At 45.4% G+C, this 23,024-nt stretch overlaps 1 protein-coding gene across 4 annotated transcripts in view; it reads left to right on the top strand.

Annotated features, from left to right (window-relative positions):
• GRB10 (growth factor receptor bound protein 10) overlaps positions 1-23,024 on the top strand; it is an 807,319-nt gene that overhangs the window by 180,351 nt on the left and 603,944 nt on the right. For 3 of the 4 annotated variants that reach the window (XR_013610607.1, XM_078688120.1, XM_078688119.1), the window contains exon 2: positions 6,347-6,436. The exons of the other annotated variant lie outside the window; for it this stretch is intronic. Coding sequence is in view for 2 of the 3 variants with exons in the window: in XM_078688120.1 (XP_078544246.1) it covers positions 6,389-6,436 (48 nt within the window). In the remaining variant the exon portion in view is untranslated. The remainder of the gene's footprint in view (positions 1-6,346; positions 6,437-23,024) is intronic. 4 annotated transcript variants of the gene reach the window in all.

Here is a 23,024-nt window from a genome sequence, read left to right as displayed (position 1 = left end):
ATCAGAGTTTTGATGGCCAGCGGAGATGGGGCAAGCCCCCTTACCCAGCCTAACGGCAAAAAACTTAGGAGTGCGATGGGATGACAGTATGGCCTTTACCTCGCATATTCACCAAGTAGTTGGCTGCTGCTTGAGTAAACTGAGGAATCTGCGCAAGATTCTGAGACTTCTCCCTGAGAGCTGCCGGAAAACTGTAATCCATGCCACAGTGACATCTAGACTGGATTACGCTAACGGCCTTTATCTGGGATTACCTCAATATCTAATTCAAAAATTACAGTTGGTCCAAAATACGGCTGCAAGACTGTTAATGCGAATTCCTTTTAAGCATTCAGTCTCTCCGTATCTTCGATCACTGCACTGGCTGCCAGTTGCCAGCAGAATCAAATTTAAGGCACTTACCTTGGCCTTTAGATCTCTGTTTGGCACCTGCCCCAAGTATCTGAAAACCCGGCTCCCAAGATACTCCCAGTCCCGGGCACTTCGCTCCAATTGCCGCATTCGACTTGCCGTTCCACGTGTAAAAAGGGCCCGGCTGGGGGGTCGAACCTTTTTGGCAAATGTCGCGACATTGTGGAACACCTTGCCTCCAGAAATTCAGCAGGCCCCCTCTGAAAACTGTTTTAAGCGACTGTTAAAGACCTGATTCTTTACCCAACCACGCTAAGCACCCCTTCCCTAGTTCTCTGGGTTAACTGTGTTCTTCTTAGCGCCGGGACACCTCCTTGTGAGGTAGCTGTTAGCGCTTTATAAAATTCTGTATTATTATTATTATTATCATCTTTTCCTTTGCTGCTGGGCTCTGTTGGGGTGGGGCTGGGTCACAGGGGGAGGAGTGGTTTTAACACCCCAAGTGTGCATAACTTCTTGGCCGGCCGTCTTGGCCCAGCCAAAGAGTCATTCGCACTTTGCATGTTCCCCACCAGACTGTAATGCACAGCCTGGTGAGGAACAGGAAAAGGCCCTTAGCCCCTGTGTGAGCGCCGAACCATGGTTCTCAGACCATTCCCAATGCTGTATTGCAGCATTGTCGATTGGCTATGGGGAGCCTGGCAGCTTCCTGGCCTGCACGTCGCCTGGAAGAGAAGCAGTGAGATGGTGGCCGTTTTTAAAGATCCAGTTTTTTTTCTTCAATTTTTAAAAAATCTGTATATCTGCTATGCCATCCCTGTTCCCTGCCAGCCGCCACTGAAAAGCAAGGGAATATCTAAAAAACGAAATTGTGCATCCTATATAAACAGCTTAGTAGAAGGGGGGGCCCCAGGAAAAAAATGCAGGCAGGTTCGCGGGGGAAGGACCAAAAAATCGGAAAGAACCGAGCAGAGCCCTGCCAAAATTGTTTTCAAAAGGCCCTATATAGGGTCCTATGTATTGACCAAAAAAGCGGAGCCACCCAAACACAGGTCCGAGAAAAATATCATTGATGTTTTAACCATTTTATTATTCATTTTATCTTTTTTAGAATTAGCGATTCAGTGCAAAAAAGCTCGAATGGTCGAAGACGGGCCTTTTCAAGTCTCGCAATATCAGCACATTCCACGCATCAGAGGGGGAACATAATATCTGATGTGCTGTTAAACTGCAGAGCCCCAGAAATACTAGAAGTTACTAAGCATCTGTCAGCAAGTATTTTCAAAGTGAGGATTACAGCCAGGAAGGAAATGATTATGATAAATGAGACCTAAGGAGAAGAAATTAACATAGTCTCTGCTGTACTCTATGGGGATATGGAGCTGAATCCGTCTAGGTGGGCCAAAGGGCCCTGGACCTGACAAGGGTCTAACTCCAAGATTCAAGGAGGCAGAATGGCATTGGTCCATGGGCATTCTTCATTCAATCCCCTTTTAACGGAATTCAGATAGAAGATCCAGAAGACTTCCCTCTTTTTGCGCATAACTGTGGGATCGGTTCCCACCGGTGCTTGAATTTTTCCCAGAATAGACCATTTAAGGTCTTTTTCAGTGTGGTTAGCCTTCTGCCAGTGTGAGACAATAGGGGCCAAGGTCTTACCATTGCGGATATTAGATTTATGTTCCCCTATTCTTAGGCGGCACTCTCGTCCAGTTTCGCCCACAAGGAGTTTTACACGGGCACAGCATCACGTATATTACATTGGACGTACGGCAGTTGGTCAATACATAGGACCCTATATAGGGCCTTTTGAAGACCATTTTGGCAGGACTCTTCTCTGTTCTTTCTGATTTTCATCCTATATAAACAACCTAAGCTGATAGTATGGGGAGCAGGTGGGAATTGAATGGATGCGAGAACACCCCTTAATGGGCAAATTGGGGCAAGCCGCGCTATGCAGATATCTTAAGAATAAAACAAGCCCCCCCACAGCTAGAATTAATGCCATCACGGAACTGCAGTCGACCACTTCATCGACCTTGTTTCGGATGTCTCAAGTACCAGTCTGGAGGTCCAAGACTCTGGGGTGGGATCACAAAAAATATTGTTTCCATATTCCTGAATACCAGAGTGGCTGGAATGTCCGGCCTAGATGGAAAACCTGCCATGGTCTTTAAAGGAGTTCCAGATCGGTTTCTGGCTATCCTTACCTTGCTCTATCAATCCTGTTTAGTGATCAAACAAATCCCAGAGAGCTGTCCAATTTAGTCCCAAATCGGCTACCTCCTACTCTAGTAACTTGAATGCTCGTAAGACTTTGCGAGAGTACAAGAAGAGTAACTTGGTCACCCAGCTGCAGTTGCAGTGCTGCTTGAGACCACCGAGAAAACAGTGGTAAATGTCCGTACCCACAGGAGACATCCTTGCTTGCTACGAAAACTTTTTGCAATATTGCATACTCCCTGTCATTTTAGTTATTTACTTTTCTGTTAAAGGTTCTTACAGCACCTCCTGTTTTCTGGAAGGAAACCCCTTCAGTAGTCTGGTTGTTGCTTTCAAATAAATCTGGAAGGTCACTCTTGGCTTCCATCGGCTCAAGCAGCTTTTCACTGTACCAAGAGGTCTGACTTATGAAAAGAGGAAACTAGAATATCTTCCCTTTCGAGATTGCCTGCCTGCCCACAAACCAAGGACATCGCACTTTTGAGTCGGTTTTGGGGGGAGAACTAGTCAGTCCTGATTAAGAGCTGTTATGTTTTTGTACGCACCAAGCAAACTACAGCTGCATTGGCATAGGTGGGAAGGTCACTACATTGATTGCATAAATGAATTCGCAAACTATCATTTTTTTTTCTATGCTCCCAAATTAATCCACATAGACCTGGCAAGGCTAGGGCATACGCATTTAACTTGCATTGTACAGGTGTTTGAAATTTGGGACAGGGTGAGAAAAGAGAGGTTTACTGTCTGTAAACTGCAGGATTAGAAGTAATGTAAGCTCTAAACTTCATTTACAGTTCAGCTCAGAAAAAAAAATTGCTTGCTAGTATGAAAAGTTACTCCAGTACGCGTTGCCATATCGCTGGACCAGAGATTTACCCCTGATCAATTGGAGCACGTAATGCTAAACTCCGTATATTTTGGTATTGCACTGAATGGAGGAAAGCACATGTGATGTGGTACTGTGAAAACTACGGATGGGCACTAATGAACAAGTGCCTGGCTTTTCTTATAGTAAGAATGTTAGACTTTGAACAAGATATGGTAAGCTAGGATAAAATGGTTGACTTCACCAATTTGTGCAGTTTCGCATTGTTGTCCCAACTTTAGAACAAGGCGATGCTTACTAGAACAGCTAGGCTAAATTTGCATTGTGCAACATTGAATAACAGTGATACTCAAAAGTACGGCCTGGGGGCTGCATGCGGCCCGCCTAACCTTTCACATGCGACCCTCTGGCCAACAGCAGCACTGGAATGCTCTATACTCGACTTGGCACTAAGATTAACAAGGTGCTAAATAAGCAGACCATCGATTATCTAAAGGTTAGTTTTCCTTAAAGAAAGAAACTGTGGTTGTCCTACACTGCCTCACTTTTGGAACACCTTAATTTGACGTGAAGCAAAAGTGATACACGTTTTTGAATTTTGAAAAGATTATCATTGTATTTCATTATCATGCAGAACGTCGGATTAGATCCGTGCATTGAGTTGTTTACTTTATTTTTAAGTGGGTTTTCAAACATTAATTTAGAAACATTAATTCACATCCCTCTGGCTCCCATGGCGACCATGCCAATAGTGATCTAAGAGGCAAGTCCGTATGTGCACACTTTGGGTGGCCCGGGGTACTATTAAACCTAAACAAGATTCAAGTTTATTAATTCAAACACAGGAGAGGGTTTTGTATAGCGCACATCCTGAAGTAGTGCATTTCAAGGTCCTCTTATGTGATGATTGAGCAGATAGTTGGTCTGTGAACATTTTTCCAAAATATAGAGCATTTTAGTGGCATGTAAAGCTAAGCTGAAGCACAGCTAAGTGCGGGGTGCCCACGTTTGGTGGCACCGAAAAGTAAGGTGTCTCAAAGTACATACGGTGTCCATATTTCACAGTGCACAGGTTTCAGTTTAAGCGTATATAAACTCACATAATCAAGACTGGCGAGACTGCCTTCAAAAACTTTGTATGTAACAGTTACTGTAATCTTATCAAATCTCAAGCGTCTAACCTGTTCATCTACAGGGCCCATGTTTCATTTTGAAGCATATGTAAATGCATGAAAATGAGATGTAGGCAAGTCTGCTTTCAGAGGCTTGTTGTACAGCAGTACCCGTCATCTGCAAGGAGCGTTTAAGCGTATGCAACTGCATACGTAAAAATGGTGAAAGACGGCGAGACCGCCTTGCTAAACAGAATAATCAAGGCAAATGATACAAAACCATGTCCATGGGCTTTAAATCCTCTCACTTTGAAGTTGGAGAAAGAAAAGTAAACGGGCGCCCTAGGAAATCTGCGCCAGATATTTCACCACTGTATTTGAATGCACAGCAAAATTGACGAGATGAGAACAGGATTTACAGGCCTGTTTACAGAAACTGCTTCAAGCGAGTTCAAACCCAAGCGCTCGTGTTAAGTTTTCTTTAACTCAAATCAGTAGTCTATAAAACAGTTGCTAAATTGGGAAGTGTGGATGGATAGTAGTAATTTGTCCATTCACTCTGGAAGGGCTAAACGCAGGAGATGTGATGCATGCATACTGTGGACAAATGGGGGGAAAGAATAGAAGAGCCATGATGGAGCCAGCAAATGGGAAGCCTATTGGGCAAGGTTTTCTGGTTGCAATTGTGCAATTCAACCACTAGAGGTATATGCTTTGATTTCCCCTACACCTGGCGTGCCTCCCCCCCTTATTTATTTGAAAAGTTTTATAAAGCTCGAGCATGACCCTTATCGGAGCGTTGTACAAAGTGGCAAAAGAACGGATAAACCAACACAATGGAACAAATGATGTAGTTAAACCGTGTCAACCATATGAGGGTGCAGTTGAGAGCAGTGAGTTGTTTAAGCTAGTCCAGGGTAGGTACAGAGTGGTTGCAGTCAGGGTTGGATTGGGATTAAAAATCGTCCCGGGCATGCAAAAATAAGTGGCCCACGTTTGCATATTGCCTTTCCGTAAAACACTGCTTTGGCAAAAATTTGTAAAAAAAAACGAGGGGAGGGGGGATAAAAAGATGCATGGATTAGTTTACACTGGTGAAATACACATGAAAACAAGTGAGGCCACTTTTGCTCAGGCCCCCAGCCCCCGCTCAATATGCATATGTAAATGTACCGGCCCAGCGAGAGAAAGGGAGTGACACCTCTGCCTGTTGATAAAAGGGAGGTAATGGACGCCCACCTTCCTCGAGAAAGGCCACTACGGCACCGTCTGGGCAGCTGGCGTCATCCGAAAAAAGCAGAAACCGCCCAAATCAGCCCCTCCAGGCTGCTAAAAAGCAGCCCACAGCTGGGATTCGGGTACCGGCCCCTCGTGCATTGCCGGAGTGCCCACGTTACCAATCCGACCCTGGTTGCAGTGAGCAATCGGAAGGAATTCTGTTTTGAGAGTATTTAACAAAAGATGGTTGTGGGCTAGTCATTGTTGAGTTTGTAAGAGTGTATCTTTTAAAGTTTTTATGTCCTGGAGGAAATCCGTGTACATGTGGTAATGAATGTTAGAAAGGTTCAGAATATCAAAGCGGTTCCATAAAAAGGTTTAAAAGAGTGGGCGAAAGTGCAGAGCCTTGAGTAACTCCAATCGTGACCCCTCCCCAATCCTCCTGACTTCGACCTGGCTGGCATCACTGCAGCCCTCTGTCACATACGAGCCAAAATGTTCTACCTCCTGGGAATGTCTGCTAGTACCCATGGAATAGCTTAACAAACTGAAAGGTATATGAACCTTGTACGTCCTCTGCTACAGGTTTGCTCATTTGATTATCCTTTCTTTTCAGGAGTTGACGGACTGAGAGCAGTTGACGATACCAAAAGACCAGATGGCTTTAACGGGTGGGCCAGATCAGTTTTTACACCCCTATTATCAGGTATGTGTTTCTTTTTTGGTTTGGGTCACTGGTTGACCCAATTTATATTCATTGAGCAGAGCTGAATTTTATGGTTGCCCATAGTTTTGTGTTACAGTTGTACTCGTCGAGGGGGAGGGAGAAGTTATGGACCTTGGACTCGGTGTACTTGCCAACTGTGATTGTGAGAGCCACCATCTGTCCAAGCACCTGTATAAATTCGCAAAACAGGTAGTCATGAACCAGTGAATTGCATGCATTCCCGCACTGGTCAAATTAGGAAATTAAAACACAATGCTGGAAACAATTGCTAGTTTGCAAGTCCGGGTTTACCCCTGGAATCCTAGTTTGTCTATTCAGAATGAATGTAACTAATATCTACTAAGCTCTGTTAAGATCTGATTTACGAAGTAACGCGAGAACTTCATAAAATAGCGGGGGAAACGTAAACACTTGGTATCGCAGAATTCCGCTGTTTGCAAGGGTTTTGTTTTCGTACAGTTTTTGTTGGCAACCCTTGTTTTGTTCTTGGAAATTCTGATTTCTGTTCCAGGGTTTCTGAGAACGTTTTTAATGGTTTACAATGTGGTTGACATCTTGTGAAATCAAATATAAATCTTCAACGTGGCTTCACTGCGCCGATCTCCTTTCAAGACTTTTTCTCCCCATGCAGGGAACAGTCTGAACAATTGGCAGCAAGTCACCTTTGCGTCAGTGCGATTGCCCTAAAACAACTTGTCCGTCTCTTGTCGGTCATCTCCTAATTATGGTCCGGTGGCCGTTGTGTTCAAGTATTAGATCTAAACAGCAGACACAAGTGGTTGGCACCAGTTTCACAAACTGGTATGCAGATGTGCCACCCAGCGTTTTGAACATGTGTAACAATCGGTGGTAATGATGAACGTGTTTTAAAAAAAAATGTATTACTTTAATAGAATAGTCTACCACTAGATCTCTCTCGTATTGTTTGTTTGTTCATTTATGGGAGTGTGTTTCACCTTGTGTGGTGCCGCTGTGGTTGGTGTTGTAGGCTGTGGCCTGCCTCTATCGTGGTCTTGCGGATTTATTTTTTGGCTTTCTCTAAGCTATTGTTTCTGCTTAGTCTTTTTTTTTTTTTCGTTGGGGTGTGTGTGTGTGTGTGTGTGTTTTAATGTATGTAACATTTATTCCTCTGTATTTGCTTCAGTCGTGCTAGGGAGCATCTTCTGTGACTTCTTTCTAGGGCCACGAATAGCCACTGGTCAAACCTATTACTTTTTTTTTGTTTTTTATTATCCTTGTGTTGGGGCAAGCATCAAGACATTTATGGTTTTGTATTTGCTACAATCTGGTTCGTGAAGTAATCATTCTGGTTACATAGTGACCTCTTAAAAATGATTAATCTCGGAGGTTTTGGTTCCTTTCGTTAAACGGACCGTCAAATATCGGTACTGTTTTTATTTAATTTATGGTAAGTGATTGAATTAATTTTCATTTCTCACTGAGCTCTGTCGCGGTCTTTGTCCGTATTCTGTTTTGACACGTACCCTTCTTCACGGTTTGAAATTGAATTATTCTTCAGCCAATTATCTCTTCTAATTTACATGAATATTTATTTTTCAGCACCTAGAGTAGAATAAAATGCAAGTGTTTAATAGTCCTGAACTGTAGTTTCCTTCTGGAGAGTGGAAGGCACATGAGGGCGGCCCTTGGTAAAAGGGGCTCTGGGGGTTTGAAAGGGAAGGGAAGAGGAGTAAGGAGGTCTCTGTATGTTCAATACATCAATTTGGTTTGAGAACTTTTTGTTTTTAAGACTAGTGTGAGAGTGGTGCTTCAAAGCTTGCTTTGGGTCTTCCACAGTAACAATTACCAGTTCATGATACTCACTACAAGACAAAGTTAACGCTGATCTTTTTGGCCATTTTGACGTAAAATACAGCAATATCCTTCGTGCATTTTTTTTTTTTACTGGTATAACCATATCCGCTATTCTTGTACTATTAATCTGTTTCCAACTATTCTCTCAGGCAATACAGTGGTTAAAGAAGTAGTTAAAACTTGGAGACACGGCATAGGTATGATGGCGCTTCTCCAAGTGATGGAGATTCAATAGCTGTCCGATTCATATAGAAGGTAAACGTAAACAAGAAGAAAAACACAAGTAACCGACAGGTTTATTTATAATGCTATTTGCATTCACAAGCTTATACCTTTATTCCGAACCAAATAAAACCTTAGTTCCTGAATATACAATTGTGAGACTGCTACATTATAGTCTAGACCTTTTTTGTAGATGACATTTTGCTGGATATAATTGTTTTTGGTGGGGAGGATGTAGGGGGAGGTATCACATTCTCCCAAATATTCCCAGCCCTGTCATGTTTAATAATTTCATGATCTTATCTGTATGTTTAAATGTGGGCTCTGTGGCAGTCTGGACTCTTCACTGGATTTCTTTTTCAGGATAAATATTGAATCATCCTACTGGTTAGCCATGTGTTTCATTAGACCCCTGGTCTCTCTTCTCTTCCAGGAAAATGCTCTCTTCCATTTGTAGTGTCCTGTTCTGGAGTAGGGGATCTCTGTGTATAGTCATAATCTAGTGAATAGTCCCACCCATGTGCGTGGACCCCGGAGCAATCAAAAATAATCTCTTATAGTGTCAAACAATTCAGAAAAGCATAGACACTTAAGAGAGAATTTACAGACAGATAATGCAGCCTAAAAAGGCTACACTGTCCAGTACTTCAACTAGAAATTCCACCACAAAATCCACAAAACAGCAAAAGCCTGTACAGATTTCCCTTGCTTTAACAGCAAACTCCCTCAGGAATGATAGAGAGAAGAACCTGGACAGACAAGCCCATAGGCTCCCATTATGTGGCTCAAAACAGGATACTGTGCCTTTAAGAGAATCTTCCAGAACCTTCTCCCAGTATCCCAGAATGCATAGCAGGTCCAACTTACTTCAGTTCTTTTTTCCGGCTCCTGCAAGCAGGACCCTGGAGCATTGAGCTCTCCCTTTTCAAGGGTTTTGTTGGTGTTTTTTCACTAGATTCGATTTTGTGTACTTTTAAAGTACTTTGGTGACTTTCTTCTTGGTTTTCTGCACCCTTTTGTTGTCCATAATGCCTGCATTATTTGACAAATGCCCGGAGTGCTCCAGGAAGAAGGCCAAGTCAGATCCCCATGAGGTGTGTATCCTCTGCCTTCCCTCTTCCCACATCCCAGAGGAGTGTGTGATCTGTAGAGGCTTCTCTGGCAGGACCCTGAAGGACAGGAGGAAGATTAGACTTCAGGGCCTGGAAGAAAGAAGACTGAAGGCTCAAGGTGGGTCTGGAAGGGCTTCTACTGCCCATGCTGAGGCCTCTGGGGGGCTCCCCAGGGGCAGGAAGTCCAGCAAACATCCACGGTCTCCGTCTGGGTCGGTTGCTCTGACCACGACGTCGAGAGGAAGGTCCACGGCCTGTTCTCGGTCTCCCCAGGGCTCTGGGTTGAGAAAACGTCGCCCGTCGACGTCGAAGGACTTACACAGGCCGCCGTCGAACCCGGTGTCGATTTCTTCGGCGTCGAGTGGACGGCATCGGAGGACCCGGCGTCGGCGCTCGCCGTCGAGGCGACACCGCCGTTCGCCGCCGAAGGCGAGGACCTCGCCGTCGAAGAGGGCGCGGTCGCCGTCGAGGCGGAAGAGGTCTCCGGTGCAGAAGTCGACGTCGAGGCGATCGAGGTCGACGTCTAGGCGATCAAAGAGGTCATCGTCGAGGTGGTCGAGGTCGCCGTCGAGGCGTCTGCGCCCGTCGGCGAGGTTTAGAGGATCGTCCATCTGGTCGGGGTCGACGTCGAGGCATAGAAGCCGGTCGACGCCGAGGCGTGTGAAACGGTCGACGCCGAAGGGCCGCTCGATGTAGAGGGGACCACGTTCGACGTCTGAACACCGGTCTTCGACGTCAGGGGGTCATAAGGACAGGCCGAAGACTGTGGGGGCTCCCCTCAGTCAGGACGGGATGGTGGCTCGCCGGGAACGGCGTACTCAGAGGTGTATACACCTAAGAAGACTATTACACCTCCTCCTCCTTTGCCTAGAGGTCCTCCTCCGAGGGCTCCGACTCCTCCTCCATTGCCTCCTCTACCTGCTCTTTCGTCCGGACCGCAGGCCCCGGTGCCGGGTGCTCCTCCTCCGGTTCCACCGAGATCGGTGTCGATGCCCAGACTTCCGACACCTCCGAAGAAGACTCCTAAGTCGAAGGTTCCTCCTAAGCCCAAGACGTCCGACCCGGGGAAGCCGGCGGAGCGTCCCAGACCCAGGAGATCGAGGTCACGCTCAGGGAGGAGAGAGAACTAGGAGTGGACACGGATCCTCCTCGAGATCCAGACATCGCCATAGGAGGCATAGGTCCAGGTCCCGTTCGGCCTCTGGGACCCGTTCGTATTCCCCTACATTGTCGGATTCACCGGAGACGAGGGTGTCTCCGATAGATGACATTGGCACGTTCCAGGAGGTTCTCCTGAGAGGGGCTGCGAAGTTGGGGATCAAGGTGACGGCCCCTACGCCCACGACTTCTGTGATCTTCGAGACTTTGCACACGAAGCACCTGTCTCGTCCCCTGCTGCCTTTGGTGCCAGGACTGGTCGAGCCTGCTGAACAGCTCTTCCTTATGCCGGCGGTGGTGAAAGCCGCTCCCTCCAGGCTTGTCAAGAAGTACAGGGCTCCAGAGTCAGACCCGGCCTTCTTACGGAAGGACCCAGTACCTGATTCGGTGATTGTGACGGCGGCTCGGAAACTACATGCTACCTCCCTGTCCTCCACTGTGCCTCCGGATAAGGAGAGCCGCTGGATTGACTCAGCTGGACGGAAGGCGTGTGGGACGTCTTCCACGGCGATGAAGGCCTCCAGCGACTCGGCGTTGTTGGGGCGGTACGAACGTGCACTGTGGGACTCCATGGAACAGTTTGCGGATCTTGTCCCGCGTGACAGGAATGAGGACTTCATGGAGATCGTCCAGGAAGGGATGCTGGTTTCGAACCAGGCCATCGGCGCCGCGGCGGATATCTCCCTGTTGGCCGCGCATGGATACTGCCATGGTATCAATCAGAGACGCCATGCTTGGCTCCGGCTGACGTCGCTCAAGCCTGAAGCACAACAACGAGTGGCAAATCTGTCGTTTTCCGGCGATACCCTCTTCGGGAAACACGCAGATGAAGAAATGGCCAGGATGAAGGCCGAGGCTGAAACCCTGATGGCTGTGTGCTTGGAGAAGCCCAAAGAAAAGAAACCCTACCGCCAGTTCCAACGACGGTTCGGGTCGCAGGGTAGAGGAAGAGGACCGTCTTCTGGGCAACAGCAGCAGCAGCAACAGCAGCAATACAGAAGGCCCTTCCAGAAACGTCAGAGGGGTAGAGGTGGACAGCAGTCCTCTACCGCGAACAAGGGCCCGGCTGGGTCTCGACCCTGAGCGGTTACTTCCCCTTCGTCCGTTACCCGCTCCGGTGGGGGGGAAGCGTTCAATTTTTTCTGGCAGAGTGGAGAAAAATTACTCAGGACAAGTGGGTGCTGAATATTGTTTGCAATGGATACAGTCTTCGGTTCACCAGCCCTCCTCCATCGATTCCCCCGGTCAGCTCGCAGTATCAGCTGCGCGAGCTCCAGGCGGAGGCCAATATCCTGTTAAGGAAAAGGGCGATAGAGGTACGTCCTCTGTCTCAAAGAGGAAGAGGTCTGTACTCCCGGTTCTTTCTGGTCCGCAAGAAGGACAAGAACGAGTTCAGGCCCATTCTGGACTTGCGACAGGCAAACAAGTGGATTCGCAGAGAAAAGTTTTGCATGCTGTCGTTGCATCAGATTTATCCTCAACTGCAACAGGGGGACTGGCTTTGCGCCATAGACCTACAGGATGCATACTTCCATGTGCCCATTGCACACAAACACAGGAAGTTCCTGCGATTTCAAGTCTGCACCAATCACTATCAGTACGCGGTACTTCCGTTCGGGCTGAAGTCTGCGCCCCGGACGTTCTCGAAGTGCATGGCAGTGGTAGCGGCACACCTGCGGAAGAACAAGGTGTTTGTCTACCCATACCTGGACGACTGGTTGATCAAGGCCTCCTTCTCGGAAGCTCAAGCACACTTCCAGAAGACGTGCGTTCTCTTGAACAAGCTGGGGTTGCACAGCAACATGTCCAAGTCTGTCCCGACTCCGGTCCAGTGCATCCAGTACTTGGGAGCCTCCATCGATACACTGTCGGCAAGCGTGTCTCCTTCGGAAGAGCGATGTTTATCACTCCTTCGGAAGGCTCAGGCTCTCCTGTCCGCTCCATCCACGACAGTGAGGACGGTGTCTTCTCTGCTGGGATCGATGACCTCTTGCATCTTCCTGACGCCACGTGCACGGCTGCATATGAGACCGCTGCAAGAGTGCTTGGAAGATCAGTGGGACCAGAGGAGAGGTTCTTGGGACGACTAGATACGACTGTCTCTGCATGCTCTTCAGTCCCTGAAGTGGTGGTGTTCAGCGGAGAATCTCCTCAGAGGGGTTCCCTTCCACAAGGACATTCCCACTCAGACTATCGTGACGGATGCTTCTCTCCTGGGATGGGGAGCGCACTCCGGAGACCTGCAGTTTCAAGGGACGTGGTCCCCGTCGGAGTCCACGTACCACATCAATTTCCTGGAACTCAGGGCTGTTCACTTGGCGCTGAAGGCCTTTCAACCGTCCTTCAGGGCCAACTCTCTGCTTGTACAGACGGACAATACTACCACGATGTATTTACTCAACAAGCAGGGGGGCTCGAGATCACGCACTCTGTCTCAGGAGGCGCAGGCGATCTGGTATTGGCTGCTGGCTCGAGGACTCTCGATAACGGCCACTCATCTGCCAGGTGTGCAGAATGTTCAGGCAGACGAGCTGAGCAGACTGATTCAGGAAAACCACGAATGGGTCATAAACGACGAAGTACTAGGAGAAGTCTTCGCAAGGTGGGGAACTCCAGACGTAGATCTGTTCGCCACCGCCGAAAACAGCAAATGCCGAGACTTCGCCTCCAGGTACTACCAGCCGGGGACGCTGGGGAACGCGTTATGGATCAACTGGTCGAACAGCTTTCTGTACGCTTTTCCACCCATTCCCCTGATTCCAGCGGTTCTCATCAAGCTCTCCCAATCCAGGGCGAAGATGATTCTAATTGCCCCGGAATGGCCCAGACAGTGGTGGTTCACGGACCTGCTTCACTGGTCTCTCCTTCCTCACATGAAGCTGCTGTGCAGGCTGGACCTTCTCACAAAGTTCGGGGGGCGCATGGTACACCCCAACCTCTCGTCTTTGAGTTTGGCGGCATGGCTCCTGAAATAGTGCAGTATGGCCATTTGAATCTCCCAGAGGATTGTATGGACATACTGAAGGAGGCTAAGCGACCTTCCACTAGGACTTCTTATGCTTACAAGTGGAAGAGGTTTTGCATCTGGTGCAAGTCTAAGAACTATGACCCTACGACATGTAAGGAAGATGTTATCCTTCCATATCTGCTACATCTGGCGCAGTCTGGCCTTAATGTCCATTCCATTAAGGTTCATCTGGCTGCTTTGACTGCCTACAGGAAATGCCCTTCACAGACTTCCTTCTTCCAGATCCCTGTGATCAAGGATTTTCTAGAAGGCTTGAAGAAAGTATTCCCTCCTGTCAGGCTTCCTTCGCCTTCATGGGACTTGAATGTGGTGCTGTCCAGGTTGATGAAGGAGCCTTTTGAACCTATTCATAAGGCTTCGTTGCAGCACCTGTCCTGGAAGGCGGCGTTCCTCGTGGCCATTACATTGGCCCGCAGGGTGAGTGAAATTCAGGCGTTGTTGCCAAGAGCCTTATACTGTATTTCATGCTGCTAAGGTTGTTATGCGTACTCACCCTAAGTTTCTTCCCAAGGTTGTTTCTGATTTTCATATCAACCAGGCTATAACTTTACCTACGTTCTTTCAGAATCCTTCGTCTCCAGCGGAAAGGTCTTTGCATTCCCTGGATGTTAGGAGGGTGCTAAAATTTTATCTGGATAAAACCAGTGATATTCGTAGGTCAGACCAATTGTTCATCAATTATGGATCAGTCAGGACGGGTCTTGCGACCTCTAAGCAGTCTATCTCTAGGTGGATTGTGTCCTGCATACAGCTGTGTTACCAAAAAGCTAATAAGACCTTAGGAGGTAAGCCTAAGGCTCATTCCACCAGGGGCAAGGCTGCCACAACAGCATTGCTCCGTAATGTTCCGATTGCAGAAATCTGCAAGGCGGCCACTTGGAAGTCGGTTCATACCTTTGCTAAGCATTACTGCCTGGACTCTGATGCCAGGGCAGACGCTCAGGTTGGGCAGGCTTCGCTGCGAAATCTGTTCGCACAGTAGTGGAGTTAATTCTCTTTTCTCCACCGCCGCTTTGGTGTGGGGATGGGCTTGCCATTCTATTCACTAGATTATGACTATACACAGAGATCCCCTACTACAGAAGGAGTAGTTTCTGTCCTGTAACTCCAGTTCTGTAGTAGGGGTATCTCTGTTATCGTCATAAGCGCCCTCCCTCCTCCCTGGTGGAGAGAGACATATTCCTTTATGGAATGCTACAGGTCTGGCGTGTTACGCCTTCAAAAAGAACTGAAGTAAGTTGGACCTGCTATGCATTCTGGGATACTGGGAGAAGGTTCTGGAAGATTCTCTTAAAGGCACAGTATCCTGTTTTGAGCCACATAATGGCAGCCTATGGGCTTGTCTGTCCAGGTTCTTCTCTCTATCATTCCTGAGGGAGTTTGCTGTTAAAGCAAGGGAAATCTGTACAGGCTTTTGCTGTTTTGTGGATTTTGTGGTGGAATTTCTAGTTGAAGTACTGGACAGTGTAGCCTTTTTAGGCTGCATTATCTGTCTGTAAATTCTCTCTTAAGTGTCTATGCTTTTCTGCATTTTTTGACACTATAAGATATTACTTTTGATTGCTCCGGGGTCCACGCACATGGGCGGGACTATTCACTAGATTATGACTATAACAGAGATACCCCTACTACAGAACTGGAGTTACAGGACAAACTACTCCTTCCATTGCATGGCCATAGCCGAAAAACTTTTTTTTGTTTGGGCGGGGGGGGGGGGGGATGATTAAGACCTATGGTACAACTTGCAAGAGTTTATATATCCTGGTGTCCTGTCATAAAGGCTAATGCTGCTCCGTCTCCATCCTGTGGGACCCCATGGTGGGGTAGTCCTTACATTTGTTCAATAACAGCTGCTGGTGTGTGGCATCTGGACAATCTTCTCTGGAAAGTTTGGGTTTAGTCTTTCAGGAATTGTATCTGTAAAACAGAATAGATCTGAATCTAGCCTTATGTGACCCCTTGTGCGGGTATGTCTAATAGACTTCTAGCCACAGATTAGTTACCTTTGAATTTCCCAGGCGTCTGACTAGATCTGAAAGATTTTTAAGCAGTAACCACGTGGTAGAGCACTGTTCAGTTCTGATTAGTGTTGTCCGTTCCGGATATGTGCATGCCCATGCCCCCACCCCCGCAAAAGTATGTACCTTAATACAGTGCAGACTCGACATTTATAGATTTATCTGAGGCTCGATTTCTCTTTATGCCTGCACAGTGTATTCTCACTTGCCTTTCAGATAAATAATTTACACGCTGTTAAAGAAACCCAATAATGAACATATCCCTAGTCCATGTTATAGACCTTGACCCTGTTGTAAAATAGCTTACCACCATTTGGCACACTCTATTGCAGCTCTTATTCACCATGCTGTGGGTAGGAACGAAAAACAAAAGCACAAAACCTAGAAACCTAAAGCATCACTGCTCAAATAGCAGTCTAGAATATCTCCACTCCAATATCATTAAAACATTCGAATGGAATAAATATCCACTTAAATGAATTGCGTAATGAAAGTAACATCTGAAATGGCAAGACTGCTGCATGTTCTATTTACCAATGGGAGTTTGTCTAAGAATCTAATAAGACAGGAAACTGTATTCGTTATGGTACTTTCGCCAGATCATACTCATAAGAAAAGTTGAGCATTCTAAACGTATTCATAAGGTGTAATGCTTGCTTTATAACCTATTAGCACTGAAATGCACATGAGTAATTGATGAGGAAAACAGTCATGCTTTGAAAGGATAAACCTGAAAAGCAGACATGCACTCTCTGATCATTTACAGGCTTGAGACACAAGAAATTAACCAAGATTTACCCTATTGATTGTATTAATACTGTGCTATTCATAGACCGCAGCACCATTACATAAACAAAACAGCATTGACCCTGCCAGTAGGTTTCCCTTATGTGAGACCTACCTATTGGCGTTGTCCATTTCTTTTTAAAGATGTTGCATAGTAGAGTGAGCTACTGTGCAATATGGCCTAAAGTTAATAAAAATAAATAGCTATAGCGCGGCCAGCGTTGGCCACACCATAGTATTTAAAAAAAATATTAGGAAAGCAGACTAGCTCCGCGTGAGCTTTTTGGCTTTGTTTTTATTTACTTTAACCCATCTTTAATAAACATTAACAAAGTGCCATGGCATGTCCAGCACTGTCCATCATAGAGATTTGTGTTCTGAGGCATGTGGGGGGATGCAAAAAAGTGCGAGAGGGTGCTGGAGGGAAGGCAACAAGTGTCGAAGCACTGGATGGGAGGGACAAGGAAAACTAGGACAGTAAAAGGGTGTAGGAGGGATTGGAAGATGTAGATGTACTTTTTTTAAATCTTTTAGTCAGGCACGTAAGAGTGCCACTTGTAAAGTGAGCCTGCAAACACATGCAACTAGTGGAAGGACACTGCTGCATATTCAGGAACTGAACTTAATCCAAGCTCCATGGATGACTAAATGACAGAATAACCAAAGAAAAAGTGGAAGCAGCAGGGGGCCCTGACGAATGATAAGCAAGGAAATGAGCTATGTGGGAGCCAACCAATGGTAAGTATGGGGTGGATTCTAAGCCTGGTTTTTTTTGTTAGTATTTTTTAAGCTTATATTTATTTTTCATTTACAATAGCTTTCACTGATCGCACATATGCACTGTAGGCGAAACTAAAAATGACTCTTACCCACAATAAGAGTCCTTTCAAGTAGCAAATCTTTTGGTTGATCACCTTATTGTTTGGCTAGAGTATTTTATTTATTTTATGGATTTGTATAGCACTTGTATCGACCCGAAGGGGTATCTCAGCGCTCACGGACCCACAAAATAAAGCTGACACAAGGAACAAGAGCTAGAACAGAACAGTTTTAAGGGCCTTTCTAAACTGCAGAAGGTCTGGGCACTGCCTCAATGAAATGGGAAGCTGATTCCAGTAGAGAGTTGCCAAATATGAAAAAGCTTCCCCCCTGTTCTTAATTTCTTAACTTTAGGTATCTTGAGGAGGATTTCGAACCTGAGCGAAGATCTCTACGGGGAATGCAGCAATTGAGTTTCTCTGCCAAGTAAAGAGGCCCATTACCCCACAGTGCTTTGTGTCATACAGCAAACCTTACATTTTATTTGTTTGCGTATCGGTAACCAATGGAGCTGTTTGAGAAGAGGGAGTGAGTGAGTTCTGTAAGGGGCATGCAGTGTTAAGCGAGCCGCCGTGTTATGCACTACCTGTAGGCTATCCAGGGAGGATTCATTGGCTGCAATCAGCAAAGCGTTGCAATAGTCCAATCTGCTTAGCACTAAGGTTTGGATGAGGGACTTCCTTGTAGAATCAGGGAGGAAGGGGAAGACTCTTCTTAACAGGCTTAGAACATGAAAACATGAGCGAGCCGTGTGGATTACATGTTCCCTCATAGTCAGGGTTTGCTCAATACGAACTCCTAGATTCTTTACTGTTATCTTTGGTACTGGGACAGTCCATTTCTCTGTTGGCCACCACTCTGGAGTCCACAGCAGTGGAGCCTCTCCAAATAGCATGATCTCAGTTTTTCCAGTGTTTAGTTGTAGAAAGTTAAGCATCCATTGAGAGATGGCCAACATGCCGTATGAAAAGGTGGCTTGAGCTGTCTGGAGAGATTTCTTGAAAGAGAAGGTAAGTTGGGTGTCATCTGCATATGATATTGGGACAAACCCATGGTTCCTTAAAAGTGCTGCCAAGGGTGCGATATAGATATTGAATAATGTGGGGCTTAGGCAAGACCCCTGGGGCACTCCCTTGGTCCGTTCTCTAGGCTTAGAATGATACAGCCCCAGAATTACTGTCTGGGAGTGATTAGTAAGGAAACTTATCATCCACAGCAGTGCCACTCCACCAATCCCGGATTCTTCTAGGCTTCTGAGCAAAATCTGGTGGTCGACCGTATCGAATGCGGCAGAGAGATCTAATAACATTAGGTTAGCACTTGGTGGTGGTCAGTCCACTCTCATGGTGTTATCTGCAACCGCCACCAGAGCGGTTTCAGTACTATGTTTTGGCCGAAAGCCTGATTGCGAAGGATCAAGGCTGCCAGACGATTTTATATGGTCTGACAGGTGTTGATTAATGTGCTTTTTCAACAGTTTGCTCATTAGAGGTAGGAGAGAGATTGGGTGTAAATTAGAGATCTTCCATAGGAGTTTTTGTATTTTTTTCGAATGGGGATAATCTGTGCCACCGTCCATGCCAAAGGCAGCTTTCCTTCCTTTAGTGAGACATTGAGTAATGAGCGGATTGGGACTGCCAGCTGTTAAGCGAGAGAGGACGAGATTTTAGCAGGTATAACATCAAGTGGCAAACCTGACATCACATTGTGCATTAAGGTTTCCACCTCCTCTAATGTTAGACGAGCGAGGCTTACCAATGGGTTTGCGGTCAAACAAAGTGGATGTTCTGTAGTCTCCACACCCTGGGAGCTGCCTGCAGAGGTGATCTTACTTTAGATGGTATCTATTTTCTATATAAAATAGTCTGCTATTTTATCACAGAGGATTTGAGATGAGACTTCCTCAAGATCACAGGCTTTATGATTAGTAAATGATTTCAGGATCTGAAAAAAAGCTTTAGGTGTATTCTCAGCCTGACTAAGATGCTGGGTGATATGGAATTTTCGGGCGAGCTTTGTTTTTGTGGTACTGGGTAATGGCTATCCGGTGGTACTTTGTCATCAGTGAGGTGAGTCCATCGCCACCGTCTCTCTAGATTTCTGCAGTGCCTTTTTCCATCACGAAGCTCGGGTGTAAACCAGGCTGCTTGGACTTGCCTGGATTTACTCCGAGTTTTTAATGGGGCAATCTGATCACTAACTGTTTTAGCCGCATAATTAAAAAGTGCTAGGCCCTCCTTGACATTCCTGGGTTCAGTGTCCCAAGAACCACTGAGGAGTCCGGAGTAATTTGGTGCCATTGTCTATAAAGGGACGTTTGATCTAGACTATAACTCCTGTTCTCTGGGTCCCTGCATATGAAAGTCAATAAGGGAATGATGCAACCAGTCAAGTGACCACAGGGCTTTACATAAAAGTGTGAGTTGGAGCAAATGATGTCTAGGGTATGTCCTGATTTGTGGGTTGGCCCATCATTGATTTTGATGCCATCTCCGCATTGTCCGGCGCTCACTGTGTTTATTAAAGTCTTAAAACAGCATAAAGTTCTTGGAAGAAATCACATGTGACACAATCAGTTCCATCAACTGGAGTGAGAATTCAGCAATAGGACCCAGAGGGCGATAAACGAATGCCCCTTTCCAGCTGTACAGTGAGCGTAGATCCATCCGAATTAAAAAAAATCGATTTTCTTGTTACTCCTTTGTTCCAATACCGGAACCTTCACCCTGTTGGTGTGTATTATAGCTATCCCACCAACCACTTTAGTCTGCCTGTCTACTCTCTGAATCTTGTAGCCCTCCGGAAGTTCTAAGGTAATTGCGGAGGTGGAACTCTGTTTTAGGCAGATCTCGGTTAGGAAGCCTAGATCTGGTTTCTGTTGAGTAAGTCCCATATTTCGATCGCATGCTTAAGGAGTGATATTACGTTGCCCAGGAAACCCTTCCCGCTCTGCCTGTAGCATGCCAATACCTGCCCTGGATTTTGTCTTGTAGTTTTCCTTCTGAGTGAGTTTCTCATGTTCATGCAAGATTGACCCAACAGTATAGGCTCTTCTAAATCTAATAAGTCCTGATCAGGTCCTATACTCTGGTACCTGCAGTGAATGCATGAAAAAGGGCCTTCCAGGAAAGTGATGCGCCTCCCCTCATTCAGTATAGGAGAGTGGCACTGACCTTGAAGGCTTTCCCTAAGGTGCAGTAGTTCTGTGAAATTTTAGACGCAGGCTCTCATTAAAGATGATTTGAAAGTAACTTTATTCTCCATTGAAGATCTCATCCAACCTGTCTCACAGAACAGCTTCAACTGCTACACTTCAGATCATAACACTGACATCTACAGATCATAACATTGACATCTACACCTTCTACAGTGTCATGAATTCCATTATGTCACACATAGTAACAAAAGCTCAAGCATACCATTATGTCTCACATGGTAACTACTGTATTAATAAAGAAGATACCACACATCTCCCTTTCCTCAAAACGAGATAAATAAAGAGTAAAATGATGTTAACAAAAAAAACACAAACTGTACCCATAAGATATGAGGATGGTACTAAAATGTTAAAACATAATCCTTAAGGTAACGTGGACGATTTGAAAACCTCAACGAGCGCCAAAGATCCAAATCAGGAGCAGCTTGATTCTTCTTACATGACATTTTGGAAAGTTTGCGACCAAGGTCAAGAGTCTCATCCTCCATGTCCATGTGTCCATTTTTTAGCACCACAACTCTATAGAGGTTCCACACTCTATGACCTTGAGTTTTAACAGCATTCCTGAAAACCTTAACCATGGGTTTAAAATATTTAAGACTTTCATTCCCAAGCTGCCCAGGTTTTTTGACTGCCACCATATCACCAACATTGACGTTTATCAGTTTAACAGATTTTCTTTTATCAAAATGTACTTTCTTTGAAGAACCTTATAATCTTCCATTTCATTGAGATCATCTTCATTACACACATGTTTTCTACCCTTGCTCAATCCACAATCATTGACCCAACTTGGCTCAAGATATGTGTTTGGAATTTTTCTGCGAAAAAGAAAAAATTGAGTTTTCCCTGTAGTGGAATGAGGTGTTCTTTTATACTCTTCGATTTTCCTTTTTTTTTTTTTTGTATTTCACATCTCCAATCCAGAGACGGGGATTTTGCAAGAGTAATTGTCTCTTTGAGAACTCTATTAAACCTCTCCACCATCCCATTAGCTTTGGGATGATAGAGAACATTTTTTGTGCAGAATGCCACAAGCTGTTAAATTCTTCCATTTCCTTAGAAACAAATTGCACACCATTGTCCGATAAAATTGACTTAGGCACACCCTCTGTTGCAAACAATTTTTTCAAACATTTGATTATGTTTGTTGAATCAATATTAGACAAAAAAAATACCTCCGGCCAACGAGAGTACATGTCTATTATGACTAACAGACATGAGAACCCAAGTTGTGAATTGGTCCTAAAATGTCAAGGGCAATATCATCCCATGGGGATTTAGGTCGACACCTCATAATCATAGGTTGAACCCTAGGCACTTTAGATTTGTTACTTAGATTGCACATGACACAGTCACGGATTACCCTCTCTACAAGTTTATCCATACCTGGCCACCAATATGGTGATACCAGGATGACTAACATGGGCTAAATACATCAATTCCTTCTTGAGACTCACTGGAGGAATAAGTTTACACCCACGAAACAAAAATATCTCTCAACAGAGTTCGTCCCTTACACACCAGAAAGGTTTAGTCTCATCGGAGCCACCTTTTGCGCTGGACCACTTGCCCTAAATTAAAGACATTACTTATTTGAGAGTAACTTCTTGAGCTACCTCACTAGACCATTTCTCTTCAGAATGTGATTAAGCTCAAATGCACACACCCACTCACAATTCTCATCCGCTTCCTCATCTTCAGCACATTTTCCTGAAACCAATCTTGAATAAACATCTGCTTCCATATTATCTGCACCAGGAATATACTTGAGTGTAAACGAATACTCTTGAAGACCATTTATCCATTTAGTTATGCTACTAGATATCATATCTAAACCTTTGTTTTCAAAGGGGCTTATGATCTTATTTCAAAATCGACGCCTACAAAAACTTCTTCAGTTTTTTCACAGCCCAGAAAATGGCTAATGATTCCCGTTCCACAACGGAGTACCTTGTCTCGGGCTCTCACAAACTACGAGATAGAAACATGACAGTCTTCATTCCCTTTGGACCAACCTGTTGCAAAACAGCACCAAGGCCTTTCACGCTCCCATCGGTAGTTAAGATTGATTTGAGATTAGTGTCAAAACTCTGTAAGAATGGGGCATTAGATAACTTCTCCTCAATGATGGAAAACTCCTGACATGAATTAGACCAGACAAAACTACAACCCTTCTTTAAGATAGATCTCATGTTTGAAGTCAACTCAGCAAATCCTTTAATACATTTTGCATAATACTCGATCATGCCAAGAAAACTCATCAGCTCTTCTTTAGAAGTAGGAGAAGACAAATTACGAATGGTACTAACCAGGTCTTATTTTTGCCTAACACCCTTACCAGAGATATTATGTCCAAGATAGTTCAATGAATCTGATCTGAACTTGCACT

This window comes from Lissotriton helveticus, chromosome 4_1 (assembly GCF_964261635.1).
Source record: "Lissotriton helveticus chromosome 4_1, aLisHel1.1, whole genome shotgun sequence".
NCBI lineage: Eukaryota > Metazoa > Chordata > Amphibia > Caudata > Salamandridae > Lissotriton > Lissotriton helveticus.
The sequence above is the reverse complement of the archived record's forward strand: the minus strand, read 5'-3'. Positions and strand labels throughout refer to the sequence as shown.